Source organism: Drosophila elegans, unplaced genomic scaffold (assembly GCF_018152505.1).
Source record: "Drosophila elegans isolate 14027-0461.03 unplaced genomic scaffold, ASM1815250v1 contig_1, whole genome shotgun sequence".
In the NCBI taxonomy this organism is placed as follows: Eukaryota; Metazoa; Arthropoda; class Insecta; order Diptera; family Drosophilidae; genus Drosophila; species Drosophila elegans.
In genome coordinates, this window is record NW_024545461.1 from 317,256 (window position 1) to 335,347 (window position 18,092).

Below are 18,092 nucleotides of genomic sequence, written 5' to 3' on the forward strand. Positions count from 1 at the left end.
TGATTGATATTTTTAAGGCAACATAGTCAGCGATTTGATAGTGCTGCACAGTAAGATGGTGGGGAATCGTTTGATGATCAATTGTTCTCAAGTTTTGTTGAATTTCACGCAGCTCTTTATAGGCTGAATTCGTCGTAATTTTTGGGTGGCGTCGATGTTGATTGTATATAGTAGCTTACATTACAAACCCGAGCGTAACTCGCTGGAAATTGTTTATATGCTGATGCTGGCACTTTGAGCAGTTTATCCAGGTGAAAGAAATAGTAACCCAGTCCTTTCTGTGTGTATCGTTGAGTGCTGACCGTTGCAGACAGATTGAAGATCTAGTGGGTAACGGGTTGCAAAGATCCAGTTGTTTGGTGAAGTTTTGACCCAAACCATGTCGGAAGTTGTTTCAATGATATCGCAATGCGTTTACGATTTGCTGTTGAATAATTTGAACTCAAACCGGTCCTCTTCGTTGAATCACTAACCATACAACATATAGACTGGTCATTTCATACGACGCATTTGGACACAAAAAAACGGACCGCGGAAGGTCCCCCGTGCTCACAGCAGCAGGTCCATGCACTTTGTGTGCGTTCGGGTTTTTTGCTCTCTCATTCTCATTCTTATTCTCATTTTTATGTTCGCGCACTCGTTGCACGAGTTCAGTCGTTCAGTCGCAGAGAGGCGCTTTTACACGGGAGCATGTGTGCGTTTATTTCATTTCGGCGCATCAAGAATATTTTGTCTTTTGCCACTTTTCAAACTTGGTACCCTAAGAATATGGGCGTATTTACTATTGGGTTATGATATAAATATTAATATTATATGTTATAATATATTTTTTTAATATTTCAGCACACATTTTTTTTTTTTTTTACAAATTCAAATCAGTGGTAGCAGTAAAATGTTTTACATATATGTATGTATTCAAATTTATAGAAATCAGTCCACTGAGATGGGAACAGGGCATATCGCAGTCGTGTCACTTGAAACACCGACTGCTCTTCAGTGGTTGAGAAAACTTCAAACTAAACCAGTTCTTGTCGATTTTTTGCGAGCGGTTGGTGCCTGCATACGCTACCGACGATTGCTTTTAAGGGGAGCGGACTTTTAGGACACTTGTTTTAAATGTTATGTTTAGTGATCTTTGGTTGATTTATTTTTTAATGATTCGAAGTGTTATTTTAATTGTTATAGTTTGAGTGGGTTCCATGTTCCTGACATCCATGTGGGGTTTGGAATAACACTGTAGACTTCTTGACACGTTGTGGATACCAGTGAAAATGTCACGCGGACTTTGACATGGATTGTGATGCCTTCTGCTTGCATGATTTTGTACAGTTCGATTGCATCTTCCGTTGAGGCCAGAAGCATTTGGTCTGGTGCTAAATGGGCTCTGATTTTAACGAGTTGTTCTTTTAGTTGTTTCGGAGAGACTAATTGTCAGATGTCGAATATCGGTTAATAGGTGTGTTACCTCCGTTTGTATTCGTTGTAGACTGGTGGTTAGCAACATCAGATGGGCTGTTAATACCATGTTAGGTGCACGCCCTGATATTTTCCGTCATCCTGCTTGATTAAGGCAATATGGTGCTCCAACACCTTTAGGTGATTATCAGTTGCTACGTTGTTTCTTCTGATAATGTTGATAGTTGGATCCATTATTAAGGTTTGATTTTTTTTAGAAGTTTCATCAGGAATCCTTCGTTTGCTTCTATATTGCTTATGGTTTTTGTAATTTCCTCAGCATAATTTGTGTCCAAATAACGCGTTTGCTATGTATTCAATACCATTGAATTGAGACCTGTGGTTTCGAGAGTGGTGCATGAGTGCATTTCCTGGGTGTAACTGGATATAAATGCGAATAAATGTTAAATGTGTCCTAGAATTGACCAGCATGCTGGTTTGTTTTGCATTCTTGGGTACATTTGGGCTTTTGGCCGATTCCGGAATTTAAATATTTCATGTCATCATGACCACCATCCGAGCTGTGCCACGATACTCGTAGAGTATCCCAGGATTATTTGCGAAAATTGTTGGCAGTCTGTTCCAGTGCCAAGGGAAGAATCACTAGCATCGCCAGTGTTGTTAGCATAGTGCTACCCTTCACAACTTTTTAACAACGAGGTCGTGACTTGTTGGGATCTTTACGGGGCTCTAAATTTATATTCTGAGAATAACGGCGCCAACCGAGTGATGGGACGCTTGAATATTCCTGAAGCTGTTTTTACATCAGCTACACAAACACGGTTGTCTTGACCGGGATAGGTTTCCCAGTATCCACTTTATAACTGGTAAATTATCTTCCTTTACCAAAACCAGTAGACATATGTTTTCATCTTGTGCCGGACCTGAAGTTTTTGTAAATATCCCAGCGTCTTCTCTGCAAAAATGGAATTTTCTAATTTCTTAAGCTAGTTGTTCGCACCAACAAAGTTTGTTGCAGCCTAGGAATCGTCCACGTAGAAGACAGCTCGAAGCGTGGCTGAACCCAATGGATACTTGTGCTTTCGTAACCGCGCGAAATGTTGTAAATATTTTGTTGCCAGAAACGGTGCAGATGTTGTTTTATACGTTACCGTCCTAAGACGATAATATTTAATCTCTTCCGACGGGTTCCTTCCTCAGAATTTTAGCTGATTAAACTTGTCGTTCGGACTAATCCACACTTGGCGATCTATTTTTTCTTCGTCTGCTATAAAAACGTACTTGTGAGTTCTAAATCCTAGAAGTATCGCGAATAGGTATGAATGATGAATAAATATGATGGCTTGCTTGATGTCTATTCCTAATTTGGTGGTGGTGCTGTCAGGTTTTAGAACGCAGTGATGAGGGATAAAGTAATCCTCCTTGGGGATCTGTATTGATTTTGACCCTTCATGTGTCCTAATTTTTCATACTCTGCCATGAACTCGGCGTAGCCTTTCCAACTCCTGATTTAGACCTCCGTTCAAGTCAGCTCTCACAGGGCTGAGACGTGTTCAAAAAATTGAAGTTTTTTTTTACAATAAATGTTCCATCCGATGCTGTTTTCAAAATTTCGACGAAGTGCTTTTCGCAATAGGCTTTTTCGGGAGATTGTTTCCAAACTTTCCAACGTCCATAACCTTTTTATTAAATTGTTTGCCTCTTGTATGGAATTTATTGCGCAAATGGTAGAAGAATCGCCACAGGAATTTACCTTTTCGGCTACGATTCGGCCAAACTTCGTGTTTTGCAGTACTGAACCCTTGGGTGAGACGTGTTGCTGATTTATTAATAGTAATGAATAATAGTGCTCTGCGCCCATGAGCAAGTCTATTTTCCACATTTGTCTAAGTTGGGATCAGCCAATGCGTATTCCTTAAATAACTTCGTTTTTTCCAACGGTAATGGTTGCGCTGGTTGGTCGGCTATTATATTGGGAAACACAAATGCTTCAATTCGATGTGCAAAACCAACATACCGTTACTTCACTAAAATATTGACGAGTCCGATACTAGTTTTTAGATTTTCACCAATTCCTTCGATTCGTAGTGTGGCATTGTGAACCTTCAACGTCAACATTGAAATTATTTGTTCAGTTATCAGGTTAAACTGTGATCCAGAGTCAAGCAGAGCTCTGAAATTAGCGTGTTGCCCATTATTGGCTTGTACTGCTACCTTGTCTGTGGCGAGTAGGTTGTACTTATTGTTGCTCGCCGCACATTCAGTTGGTGCTTAAGGTTCTGTAGATCCTGATGCGGTTCCAAGATGAAGTAACACTCTCGACTGCGGCAATCTCTTATTTTGTAATCAATGCTAAAGCACTTGACACACATTTTTTGTTTCAGAACCCAATTTAATCGTTCGGATACCACTTTGGATCATAGAATTAACATGAATGTTCTTTGACGCTGGTTGATGACGCGCACGTCAAATTTTTGGGTTTCGTCATTTTCTCAGATCTTTCTGTATTTAGAACTCGTATTCTTTATTTGTCATGTCCAGCTTATTTGATAACAAACCGACAAGGAACGGATCCCAAGTCGAAACGTCAATACCTAGGGAGGCGAGGGATTCTACAGTAGTTAGATATATCTTTTATAATGTCTTGGCGCTGTCGCAACATGCGTTCTGGTGCAGGCAATGACTAATAACTGTGGTCGCAAGCTTGTCATATGAGTCATCTAGTATCTCCATTGCCTGCATATAGCTTTCTTCTCTTAGTTCTATTTGGCTTATAATTCTTTCAGCAATCCTGGAAACTGAACAGTTTAGGGTCGGTGCAAAGTTTTGGTAGCCTCAGATCTGACTGGTTGTGAGTATAGTTGAGGACGTAAGTGGGGCTCTAAAGTGTCGCCTAGTTGACAGCTATAAATGTGTGACGGAGATAGTTGCCTTGTTGACCAGCCTTCCAATTTCTCTAGTCGATTTCGCTCAGGTGTCTTTAATCTGTCGTCTCTTGAAAACTTCGGTAAAAGTTCTTGCTTGGGTAGTATATCCAAGGTGTTATTAATGTGATCTTTTATTGAGAACACGTCGGGGTCACCAAATGATAATGCGCAACGTGATGATCGGAAGACTCAGCGACAGCGTCTGATGATTGCGATTGGGATTAAGTAACAACTCTTTGATCGTTTGAGTTCAATACTGATTTTATTGAATAAACTTAACGGTATTTACAGGAATTTGACTGGTACAAACGATTTCATGTAGCTGCCACAGGAACGACCGATAAATTAAGCTGAAAATCGTGATAAATTTATATATTTTAAAGAATTATTAATTTTGTCAATAAGTGCAAGGGTATATAAAATTTGGCTTGCCAAAGATTGCTTCTTTTGTTTTTTTTTTCTTGTTCTAAGAGATTTAGTAATGTTTTAATTTTTTAGATTTACGATTTAAATTGTAAAAATATCTTCTATGTTTTTTATTTTTTTGTATTTCTTTTATGCTTTTAAATTTATTGAAATCGGTAATCAATAACATTTAACTGCCATAGGAACGATTGCTTAATTGAGCTGAAAATCATCATAGCTTCAACGTTTTTTAACATATACGCGTATAAATCGAAATAATGATGTTTTAAAGAATATTTAAATTTTGTAATGGCTTGAACATAGATAACAACGTACGTTCTTGTTTTATACGGCAATAAAATCGTTTTTTAGTTTCTTAACGTAAGGTCCAGAATATCTTTTTTTCTGGATATTCAAGTGCTCGGTCATGATTCATCGTGCTTAATGCTCGTATGGTCTAGCTCTATTAGGACCCTTAACATTTGTATGGCTTTTATACAATACCCCTTCTTAGCTATTTTTTTTAAAACATGTCGATTTATAATCCCCATTTTTATTCTACTTCAGCTCATTTAACACAGTCTTCTTGTATGTTCAAGTCGAACTTAATATTTTGTCGTTTCTTCAACTATACTATCGTTCTCTTTTAATAAATTTAATGCGCGGTATCTATGAAATACCTGGCTGCGTCCTGGCCCTATTTAAATTATTCGCCTGATTTCTTGAAAGATTCCTTTATTCACATATTTGGAAGGATTCGTTTCTAATTTCAAGTTAATAAGCTTAATGCTAGAGATCCTGACCTTATAGCTTTGTCTGGGCGATGTCAAGGATGTTGAGGAGAAGCCGACGCTTGTGAAAAAGTTGAGTGACAAGATTGTGGCCGTGGGCTTTGGCGAACTCTGTTCCTTTGCCTTTTCGAGAATGGCAAACTGTATTCCTGGGGTTCCGGCATTAACAATCAACTGGGCGTTGGGGTTGGAGACGATGAGCTCGAGCCATTCGTGGTGGAGCAGTAAGCAGGAGCAAAAGGAGAATAAGGCGAAACCATCTGGCAGCAGCAGCAGCAGCAATAAACAGGACAAAACTCCTCTGCAGGATGATGCCGAAATAGAGGCCGAAGGGGAACCGACTCCCAAAAAGGCCAAGAATGCCAAGAAGCCACATTGTTTTTTTCTTAACCCAACTGAATGTTTTTGGCATACTGATATATAATCGTGGGAATATGTCACCACTGACGACCAAAAACTACAACGAAAATAGCCGGTACAAAAAGGCGGAAAGATTTTCCTTCACAAATAAAAAAAAAAACGTTCTTCTCTTTGCTTTGCGGCGCCTAACGAGGATCTAAATCTTATATTGCCTTCGTATTCTAGTTAACTACTATTTTTCAGTTTATCCTCCTTATTTGTGGTGAGATTAATAGCCTCGATTTGATAGATCGTCTTTAGTTTTGTGTGCCAACTAGAAATTATATTCCCCTAATATTAAAGTTTTGTAGATCTAATGTGACATGCATGAGCCTTTTAGAGTATTTTTTATTTATTATTTTTATTTAATATATTTTGCATCCCAGCACGACGAGTAATTAAAGTCTTAGTTTAATGTGCTAGTCACGTTTTGTTGTGATACGGAGTTATAATATTCTTATTCTAGATTACAATTTCTTTAAATATATAAAATTAATATAGATTTAAATTTGCGAAAAATTTAGTTAAGTTAGATAGAGTTTATGGTAAAGTGTGCGGTTAGGTTTAATTTGTATGTTTGGGCGTTTTTTTTTTTTTTGATTTAATGGGGTGCGGGAGTTGATTCCAGAGACGAGCAGAATTTAAAAAAAAATGATTTGCTGAACTGGAGAACCTGAAGCGGTTTACAATTAGATTTTTAGTTCTTTGAGATGCACTTAAACTCAACTCAGAAAAAATGTGCGACGGAACACTAGTGTGGATAATTTTATGGAGCAATTTCAGAGTTCTGCGCTTTATTGGGACACTACAGTCGGAAGATCATTTATATACATTGAAAACAATATTGGTTCCAGAACAGATCCCTGTGGTACACCCCGCGTAGTCGGTAAAAACGAAGACGAAATAGACGAAATGACGATTACTTACATTTTTGCTCATTCATTGAAGTCGACGACAAAACGGAAAAAGAAAGTGAAGCTTAAATGTATACAAAATATTTTTTACCATTTAAAGGTAACAACTGAAAACCATTAAACGTTAAAACTAGCGGGATAAACACAATATAATAAAAAAAACAATAAAATTTGAATTTAACGTTTAAAAGGCAGTGTGACTGTGAACTTATTACCAAAAAAATTTCAAGCATTGTCGATATAGTTGTCCCTGTTTCTGAGCTTCAATTAATTCGACAATGAATGAGGCGAACAATGTAATGTCATACTTTTATAACTGAATCTAAATCATTCCCAAATCAACCGGGTTCATTGCTTTGCAATTTGATAACCGACACTATAGGTGACTAAAAGGGATGCCTTGAAGATTAGTACAAGATTTTCTGAAGTGGAGAAATCCAGAACATCCCAAGAGGAGCATTGATAAACAGGAACAGCTCGGCCGGCCGCCCGCGTTTTTAAGAACACGTCGAATGTAAAACTATTTTAATACTACTTAAATTGCGTGTCCTTCAACAACCTGATTATGGAAGTCTTTTTCGTTGACAAGAATACTCGCATAGCCTGGAAGCTATTTTACCATACTATTTTTCCATACTCATTCTAATGCTGGAGCCAAATCCACTATCAACAGCAATAAAAAAAATATATATATTTATAATACTAAATGAGCAAAGACATTAATGCATTTTTTAAAAGCCAATGAATATAAAAATTTGACCAAAAATAACATAAAGAGAAGGAGTGCAGTGAGCAACTTAATTTGAGGTTCAAAGAAGTAAACGTCAGAACTTCGAGTTGGCTTACATATTTAAATTGCGTGTCCTTCAACAACCTGATTATGGAAGTCTTTTTCGTTGACAAGAATACTCGCATAGCCTGGAAGCTATTTTACCATACTATTTTTCCATACTCATTCTAATGCTGCAGCCAAATCCACTATCAACAGCAATACAAAAAATATATATATTTATAATACTAAATGAGCAAAGACATTAATGCATTTTTTAAAAGCCAATGAATATAAAAATTTGACCAAAAATAACATAAAGAGAAGGAGTGCAGTGAGCAACTTAATTTGAGGTTCAAAGAAGTAAACGTCAGAACTTCGAGTTGGCTTACATATTTAAAAATGTCGCAGTTTTATTTATTTTTTGTTTATTTGTGAATAAATGATTTAAGAACAGCCGCCTATATTCAGCCGCCGTAATTTTTAGTCCTCTAAAGCCCAGGGTCCAGGGATCGAGATATCAAAAGGAGCACAATTAAAAAACGACAGACACGGCTTTCATAATTGGCTCCTCTACCAAAATACATTTTTGTTCTTCATTTTTCAGAAATGTGTGGCACATTTCACATGAAACAAACAATGACTCCGTTCCGATTATTATTGTTTTAAACAGTACAAACAAGTGGCCAAATAAAACCAAATTGATTTCGCGAGGAAAACAGAAGTTACATAATATATGTCTCTTATATATAAAAAATTAAAACTAAGTATGGTCCAACTATGATAATATTGAAGAAACTGGATAGAGGTTGCTTTCAAAATTTAAAAATATACATTACTATAGTTATTGAAGTTATTATAATTATTGAGATTATTTATTTTAGACAACATTTATTGTAAAGTACATCTTAGAAAGTTGAGAAGATGGTAATTGCGGGTTGGTCTAAAAGGCATAAAAGGCTTACCAATTCTATGGAGGCAATATTACCTCTGACAAAGTTGTGCATTAAAAAAGATCGAAGCGTTATTGTACGATTTACAAGAGTGGGTAAATTAAGCCATAGTCTGCTAGGGTAAGAAAAAAACCTAACGTTTTTGCTCTCAGTTTAAGCTATGAAGGGCAAAAAGAAAAATTTTGTTTTGTACCGAATCAATACGAGCGATGTGTATTTGATATTGGGGACCTCAAACGAGAGAACAACATTCTAAAATAGGACGGGCAAGGAAAGTAAATAATAATTTAGTTGTTTAAAGATCATCAAATTCTTTTGACAAACGCTAAATAAACGCAAGAACACAAAGCCTTGTTAACAGTAGACTTTATATGGCAGTCGAATTTTAATTTTTGGTCAAGAAAAACATATTGTGAAGAGAATAGCTTATAAACGAAAGTGTACCCCTATAGAAAGTCATTACGTTACAATTAAGTCAATTTAGACTTTTATTTATTTCGTATTCTACTTTTTTCAACAACTATGCCAATGAAAGTGCTGGGCACGTTCCGAAATCTTTGCTAGCATATTTTTATATCCTTGCAGCAGGTATTATAATTTCAGTCAGAAATTTGCCTGGAGGTAGTAGATCTTTGCTCGCAGCGGGAACAGCTATGTGTGCGTGAAAACCGGGAGGCCGCGGATATGCATAAGAGAGAGGTGGAATGGTATTCGCAAAATGCGTCCAGTTGATCCCAAGCAATCGATGCGACCTATGTACATAGTAGAGATAATGGCCCTGGGTAAAACATTTTGTATAATCATCAACAATCAACAAAATATAAAATATAAATAAAAATAAATAAACAATAGTTTACAAAAATATTAGGTATTGAATTTAATACACAGCTAAAATATATAGAACAAAATATAAAATATAAATAAAAAAATACATTAGTTAAAAAAATTAGATATTGAGATACACTTTTAAGCGCTTGATTAATGTTAACTTATTATTTTATTTTTGCAGGAGGACGAAGAGGAAATTGTAGACGATGAAGTGATTGAAAAATTACTTAACGCAATTGATGCTTGCTTGTTGATATGTAACATTTATTCTACAGTAAGCGATCTTAAGTTTTTACAAGAGGATAATATATCACACATTATAAAGTTTACACAATTTCAACTACGTGAAACCATATTTCCTCTTCATGATCCGGTTTACACTGTAAAAAGTATGAAGAAAACAATTAATCGTAAAAAAATAAAGTCACATCAAAATCACAGTAGAAGTCTGCAGCTATTCTACTCAAAAACTGTTGAGCTATTAAAGGTTTTTGTAACTCTTTTTGATAAATGTGTCTTTGTTGATACAATAGTTCTACCATTGTCGACGTTGGCTATTGAACCGTTCTTTGTTGACAACATAGAGACGCTGCAATTTGTATGTTTGGAACTCGTAACCACAGTAAGTAGTTATCATTTAGGTAATAAATACATTAAAGTATTAATTATTACTTGTCTATAAGAATCCGTTTGATCGTTCTTAAAGTGATTAAAACATTTTTCTGATTTCCATTTATTTGGCAAAACGGGACAAAAAATTACGCACACCTTTCTTTACGGTCTATATATCTTATCTTGACATAATTATGAATTTGAAATTACGAAAACTATTTATATATAAGGTGTAGTAAAAAGTAATCCATTATTTGTACTTGAAATTCAAAGCTTTTTTATGGGTAAATTAACCGATTTATTTCAAAAAATCATCATTTTTTTCTACAATCGATTGCCAATTTGATGGAGAGTTCATGATACCCATCTCATAAAAACTCTAGTCCTTATTTGCAAAAAACGGAGCCAGTCGGTTTTCACAATCCTCTCTTGTAGTTTATTTTACACTATCCAAATCGTTCGACATTGTTTAAAAAATGTGGTAGCCACTTGGTGCGATGTCTGGGCTATAAGGTGGGTGGAAAGAACCTCCCATCCAAGCTCTCGGAGCTTGTGGCGAGTCGCTATTGATGTGTGTGGTCTAGCGTTAACCTGATGGAAAACAATTACTTTCCTGTTGGGGGAGCGCGGCTCTTCTGTCCAATTGCTTCCTTCAGACGGTCCAATTTTGGACAGTACAAAACCGAATTAACCATATCCCACCTAATACATAGCAAAAGTTTCTGGCCGTCAATCCTGGCTTAGCCACCGCCTGGGCCGGCTCAATCTTCTTCGACCACGACCGTTTTCGCCTCACGTTGTCGTAAGTGACCCACTTTTCATCACCAGTCACCATCCGCTTCAAAAACGGCTCGGTTTTGTTGCGAGTCAGTCCAAAAGGTTTTTTTTTATTGCTCATGTGGCACAAATACATCGAGCTTTTTTGTGTATCCAGCCTTTGTTAAATGGTTCCAAACTGTTTTTTGAGCAATGTTTAGCTCCTGGGCAATTGATTTACTGCTTGAATTACAGTTAGACTCAACGATTTCCATTATTTTGTCGGCATTGGCTTCCGCAGCGTCCCTCATCTTTAACATTAAAATTCAAAAATCAATATCGAAACAAAATCGACGAAACCGGATTTTTCAATTTTAATTTTTATTTAATTACGGTTTTGACGATGAATTTTCAGTTTTTATCAGCCTTTATTCTTTTGACAACATTATTTTTCTAAGTTGGTTCCAGTAGTAAGTTTACTGTTTCCCTATCGGCATCTCTATCGGGGTGTTTAGTGTACCGCGACCCGTAAGATCTATTGTACCCCCATTCAGAGCCTACAGCTCAGATATAAACCCACTACCTCAAATAAAGTCGAGGAGTTTTAGTGGGTTGATTCTTCCTAGGAGCTCAGGTGTAAGAGTTCTGGTTCCTAAGATTTTACATCTTATATTTGCTAAAGCCGAACAGTCTGCGATGCTGAGTTTAGAGGTTTTGTCCTCTATATCGCAGAATCTGCAAGTTCTACTGCTGGTTATTCCCATCTTACCTAGGTGACTTTTCAGTCTACAGTGCCCGGTTAGCAATCCGGTAACGATCCTAAGTGAATTTTCCCTAGTTGAATAAGTTCCTTGAACCTCTTCTTGTTGTAGTTATTTATTTGAGTTTTGGCTTGCCTTAGGCCTGGGGTATTATTCCTCCAGTGTTCTTGTCTCATGGCGCCTTCCTCTTTCCTAAGGTATTCTTTTATAGTGTGCCTCCCTATGCCACAGTAGGGCTCTGGTCCTTTCAGGGGCTGTTCGGCTCCTAGTTTTGCCATTTTATCGGCAAGTTCATTTTCGGATATATCCTTATGTCCCGGAATCCAGCCTGTTTCGGCTGCCCAATATATTTAGCTTACTCTTCACCTCTAGGACTAGCTTCGAGGTGATTTTGTTACTATGTAAAGCAGTTATTGCTGCTCGGCTGTCAGAAAGGATCGATATGTCCTATTCCTTGTATCCACGCTGTATGTTGAGCTCTGCACAACGTCCAATGACACATACCTCAGCCTGGAATATGCTGGTATATTGGCCAAGGGTTCATGGTATTTTATGCGAGGCCCTACCACTCAAAGGCCTGTGCCTTGTTGTGTCAGGGATCCATCTGTGTACCATGCTATAGTGTGTTTAGCCATAGGGTGAACTTCAGACAATGTGGTCCAATCTTTCTTATTGCCTGGGTGTGCTGTGAAGTTCTGCTCGAAGATTAATTCGGCTGTCATTTCATCCCTAGGGTGGAGTATTAGGGGCACCTCATTTAACAGATTAGTCGCATCCCTGTTACTTCGAATGCAACCACTACCTGTGTTGGACGATGTCGCAGAGTGTCGCTTCAAATTTGCCCCTGGCGATTATCACGATGTCATCAGCGTATCCCTGACATTGGATTCCTTTTCCAGCAAGTTTGCTGAGAAGCTCATCTACTAGCTGACTCCATAGCAAAGGGGACAGTACTCCTCCTTGCGGGCAGCGTCTGCTGGTTGCAATTGTCTCTCTATCCGAACCCAGTGTACATGTTGCTTGCCTGGATTCAAGTAGGTTGCCAATCCAGTTGCTCGTAGTAACATCTATGTTCCTTCTGGACATGGCAGCTCGAACTGCATCATGTGATGTGTTGTCGACGGTTCCCTCTATGTCTAGAAAGGCACAGATATCTATTTCTTTGCTGCCGATTGTCCCTTCTAGGGTGCGACATAGTTGATAAAGTGCAGTGTCTGTTGAACGAGAGAGAGCTGTTCTTCTGATATTGTAGTCTGCCAGTTTTTCCAACGTTTTAAGACAAAACAAAGTTAAGCTGATAGGTCTGAAGGACTTTGGGCTGGTGATGTCTTTCTTCTCGATCTTGGGGATGAAGACCACCCTAGCGCTTCACCATGCACTTGGGGTGTATCCAAGGGCTAGGCTGCTCACCATTAGTCTTCTTAGGCGGGTTAGGAGTAGTTCCTGCCCCTGCTGTAAGAAAGCTGGAGAGATCATGTCTAATCCCGGTGATTTAAATGGTTGGAAGGTTCCAATAGCGCATTTGAGTTTCTCGGGCGTAACTATAGACTTGGCTGCTGCCCAGTCACTAGCTCCTGTCCTAGGGGTTCTATGTTGATCACGAATTATGTTTCCCGTAGTGGGAGTACTCCCCGGAAAATGCGTGTCAAATAGCAATTCTGATTTCTCCCAATCCATGGAGGTTAAAGTGTTATTCCCTTTCCTCAGGGCTCAATTACTATCCGTTGCACTTTTAGCCATTGCTTTGTGCAGTCTCGCGCCCTCGTTGACGTTACTTATTGCCTCACAGAAGTTTAGTTTTTTCGTTTGGCTTTCCTGATCTCTTTGTTGTAGGGCGTCAGGCTTTGCCTGTATAGTTCCCAGTTCCTATCAGTTTTTGGTTTGTTGAAGAGCTTCCGAGTGGTTACTCGTAGTCATTTAAAACTAGCATTCCACCATGATGCGTCTGTTTCCCGCTTCTGTCTGCCTAGAGGACAACTGTCTTCAAAGGCATTCACTAATTCGTGACCTAGGTTGTCTACCGCTCTTTCTAATTCCAAGGGATGTTTAGGGTATCCTGACGGTTCGTTGGAAAGATCAAGCTCTAGAGTTGACCTGAATTTGTCCCAGTTTGTTTTTCTGGGGTTTCTTTTAGGGTTACATCTTTTTGTATTGAAGGCTACCTCAAACAAAATTGTCCTGTGGTCAGACATGGATTCTTCTGGTGACACATGCCAGTTCCTAATGTGGGGTTTTAATGAATTGGTTGCTAGAGTTATGTCTAGCACCTCTTCCCGTACCCTAGTAACAAATGTCGGCCTGGCGCCGACATTACAGATCTCTAGGTTATTGTTTAAAATAAATTATAGTAATTGCTCACCTCTGTTGTTGACATCCGTGCTGCCCCAGATCACATGGTGCGCGTTGGCATCGCATCCTATGATGAGGGGAATCTTGTTTGTCCGGCAGTGATCCACGAGCCCGGGTATTCCTGGCGGTGGACAGGCCTCCTCCCCGGCAAAGTAGGCGGAGGCCACTGCTAGTTTCGGTGCAGCTCCTGTGCCGTTGATGGCTACGGCGACGCAGTCTCTGCTCATGAACTCTGAAAAGATACTGTAATTGATATCTTTCCTTATAACAATGCATGATCTGGGAGGTAATCCTCCTGGATTGCATATTACCTTAGTGTCTTTTGTGTACAGGCCTTTTATGCCATGATGACACCATGGCTCCTGTACAAGGGCTAGCCCGAGGTGTTGGGAGGTGAACATCCTCGCCAAGACAGCAGATGCTGCTTTGGCCCGATGGATGTTTACCTGGGCCGAGTGCTGCTTGTTGCAGTCATCACTCCGAGGTTTGGTGCTCCGTGATGTCTGGTGAAGAGAGAGAGCAAGTCTCTCCACCACCGTCTATCACGGTAACCTCGGCCTCCTCGCAGCTGTCATCCAGAAGGAGCTCCTGGGCCAGCTCCTGGGATAACATAGGGTGTCCATCCCCCTGGTCGTCCCCAATGTCCATGCTAGTGATGGATTGTCCGTCTTTCTCCACACTCTGCGACGTCGGCTCCACATTCAGTGGTTCGAGGATATCCTCGACAGCCTCGCAGATGTCGTCACTGGGAGTCTCTTCCGCAGCTTTCTTAGTCTTTTTCAGACCGCTCACGTTGACGTGGCCAAACCGGAAGTTGAGCTTGTGGTCACGCTCCATTATCTCATCTCTACCGGTCTGGTCCATCCCTACGACCAGGAGTGCACCAGCTCCGTCGTTCTTCCTGGAGATGACTTTCCAGGCGTCCGTCTCGACACGGTTTTGGAAACCAAACCAATACTGGCCTTCGCCAGTATCTCCTTATTGGTCCGGTCTGAGCTCCTCGGGCAGAACAACGTGGCGTTGTATGCTGCCGGGATGTCTGCTCCCGTGCGGGTTTCTAGGGGTATTCCCCTCCACGTCCGCAGCTGAGGTACGGCAGTCTTAAGCCACTCAGCTGAGCCTTCATCCAGGCATAATCAGGTAACTTACCCTGAAGTGGATTCCCCTGAAAACGACCGGACCGCTCCACGCTGACCTGAGCATCTCGTCCATGACCGATTCCTGAATCCCGGATAGTTCCTCTGCGGTCAGGCTGGCCGCCGGGAAACCCTCCGGGAGTATGAGCGTGGGATTCTTGGCAGCCTCCGCGTAAGTCGGACGGGGTCCGATGTCCGGTGGTACCGAGCTAGAGGATCGTTCTCCAGCGGTTGTCGGCTTCTGGTTTTGGTGGGGCTGGGAAGGTATCTTCCTGGCCTGCACCTTTGCCTTTTCTGCCGCTGCTGCTGATGTGCTAGGCCCCTCTTGCTCAGGGACCCGTGAGGACGTCTCACTAGCCCCTGGGCCGTGCCTAGACCTTTTGGGGGTGTCCGTTGGTGGTGTGCGGCTGGTGTTCAGCCGTTTGCCAGCCGGTGCTGCCCCCAATGCCGGCTGCTCCCTCGGCTCCTTTGCCTTCTTCAAGGCCTCCTCCGGTGTCATGCCCTGCATGAGATACCTAAGGTACCACTTTACCTTTGACCCTGGCAGGCCACGCCAGGGTGTCTTGCGACACTGGTTGCAAGGATATCCTGCGGGATTTTTATGTTCTTAATCTTCTTCATGGGGTCCCACGAGTTGCGGAGAAGTATATAGTCCGCCCGGGCAGAGATCCGCCGTACCCGGGTAAGGCGTAGTTAGGACAGACGGTCGCCACTTGCCTGAACCCTCCGATTGCGACTGGGCTATTTGTTAACTCGGGCCCCCAGCCAGGCTGACTATCGGCACGGGTCGAATGACACCTTAGTCCGGCACCGAGGTGAGATGTGGGGGATAAGATGGAGGTAGGTAGCTGTGAGGGAGGTGGAGTGTAAGGCTACGGTGTTAAGACGGCCAAACAACCGTCTTGTCGGTATACCTCCATCGGTATACCCGCTGTTTGTCCGGGGTTGCTTATTTGCTTGCGCTTATTCGCAACTAACCTTCCCAGAAGTTCGTTCGCTATCCGCAACCTGCGACCCGCCTGGTGGCCTCAGCTAAGCCTCCCTTCGAACCATCCCACTAGTTCTTCAGGACTTAAGGACAACTGTAACAAGCATCAAAATGGCTCCAATATCGCTTTTTAGGTCCTTGTTTTACCTTTTCTACATTCGTTACAACTTTATATCGCCAGTTTCGACATTTTCGAAGTTAAGCTGTCCTGCATGTTGTATATGTGCAGGTGAAAGATGATCAGTTTTTGAAAGGTTTGAAGCTATTTGTGGCCACTTTATGTTGCGCTCGGATAGTAGCGTGTCCAGATTGATGCCTTATGGTTTTTCTGGAAGACGTTCAGCCGGTAGACTTCCTGGGAAGTGGGTCTCTAAGAGTTAGGCTTAGCCGTCGGCGACCTCAGATTGTTCCTCTATATTCCTCTATTTCTTATTGCCTAGGCTAATTCGAGATTCTATTGTGGCCATTTCGCATCTTCATATCCGGCCCTTGCCCTGTTGAAGTGGGCTCTGCAGCTGGATCTGAGTTTCAAGAGGATTGGGTCCACCAAGGAGGTTTTTTTCCTCCCCTTGCCTTATATTTTAGGTAGACTATTCTATTACAAGCTTCAGTAAACTTTTCTACTATCTTATCAAGGTGAAGTAGATTGATTTGTTCAATTGGGGGGTCCATCGGAAAAATACCTAGTTCAGCTTCTTTGTAGATACGTCAATTTGCTTGTCGAAGGGTCTAGTGATAGCGTGGTTTCTATAAATCTGTGGTCAGAAGGGAGTGCTCGTTTAAGACATTCCATTTTCTTACTGTTGTTAGTAGATGACCCGATACTAAGGTAGGGTCAATGTCTGTTTGACTAGTTTTTATGATAAAGTTGGGGCTGGGGCTGCCCCTGTTACATAGGTATTATAGGTATTTGAGCCAACGACCAGTCCTATGACTAGCTCGTCTGGAGGGTCCACATGTACCCCGATGTTAGTCTGATCGTGGCTGCCCCAGTGCCAGACTTGCCACGGCGTTGTCTCCGTTGGTGAAATTATGAAGCAGAAAAGTGCTAAGGTGCCTTTTGGCTAAAATGCAGGTACGAATTTTACCTCCTTATCGACCAAGTATAAACTTGTATTCCGTGGTGCCTTGTCCAGAACCTTGCCTCCTACCACCCAAGAGTATTGTGCCAGGACTATATCTGCACTGCTGTCAGCCAAGCGAAGCAATAGTGCAGCAGACGCTGCCTTTCAGTGGTGGAGGTTCACTTGCAGTAGTCTAAGCGACATTTGCGCAGCTCTGCTCCACCACAGTGACGTCGCCTTCCTCGCTTCTGCTGAGGTCCTCGTCGTCTTCATCTGCCGGCGTCATCGCTCGCATTCCTCTGCGTAGCGAATCGCCAGTCGAATAAACGTCCTCCGATTTATCCTCTACGGGTGTCTCGATCTCGTCGGCAAAGACCTGCTCGGCTGGGTTGCCAAACAGTCTTCCTTCGTCCCCTTTATAGATCCTTATACGGATCGCGCTGAAGCCGAAGTTCAAAACCCCGTGAGCAGCCTCTGTTGGGGGAAACTTACTCCTAGTTCAGCACGACTATGACCTGGCTGATCGGCCCTTCACTTTTTCGAGTCGTGCTTGGGAAGATGGGGGTTGCACCTTTGCAGCAGCTGTCGGAGGCCACCACCTTGACACTGTCCTAGAACCATCACGTATCCCTGCAGAATGGCGAGTTTTGTGGGTCCCGAAACAGTGCCATACAAATAACGCCCACTTCCTTCCACTTTTTCCTTGGGATCCAAGCAGAACTCTGTCTTGCGTAATGTCCGCAAAAGATAGGGCTGGTTGGACCTTCGATTATTTCGCCGCAGGTCCAGGAAAATCTAATGATAGCTTTATCTTTGGATCTTTATCGCCTTCCCCGCCGCCCCCGTATAAACACTCTCCTTCCGGCGTTGATCAATTCGCTCCAGGTTGCTGCTGCAGGTTCCGCTCGGGGTGCTCGTGGTTCCTTCTGCTGCCGTTGGCTTGGCGGCTATCAGGGCTTAGGGGTGCGTCAGAGTTCTCATACTAGGATGAACAGGCACTGTGCTCTCAAGGTACTCCTTTCGC

General features: G+C 41.5%; 1 protein-coding gene across 8 annotated transcripts in view; it reads left to right on the forward strand.

Annotated features, from left to right (window-relative positions):
* The window catches only part of LOC108149213 (nipped-B protein), a 191,366-nt gene that overhangs the window by 53,682 nt on the left and 119,592 nt on the right, over nt 1–18,092 (forward strand). For all 8 annotated transcript variants that reach the window (XM_041707769.1, XM_041707318.1, XM_041707440.1 and 5 more), the window contains one exon: nt 9,584–10,024. In XM_041707769.1, the coding sequence (XP_041563703.1) occupies nt 9,584–10,024 (441 nt within the window). The remainder of the gene's footprint in view (nt 1–9,583; nt 10,025–18,092) is intronic.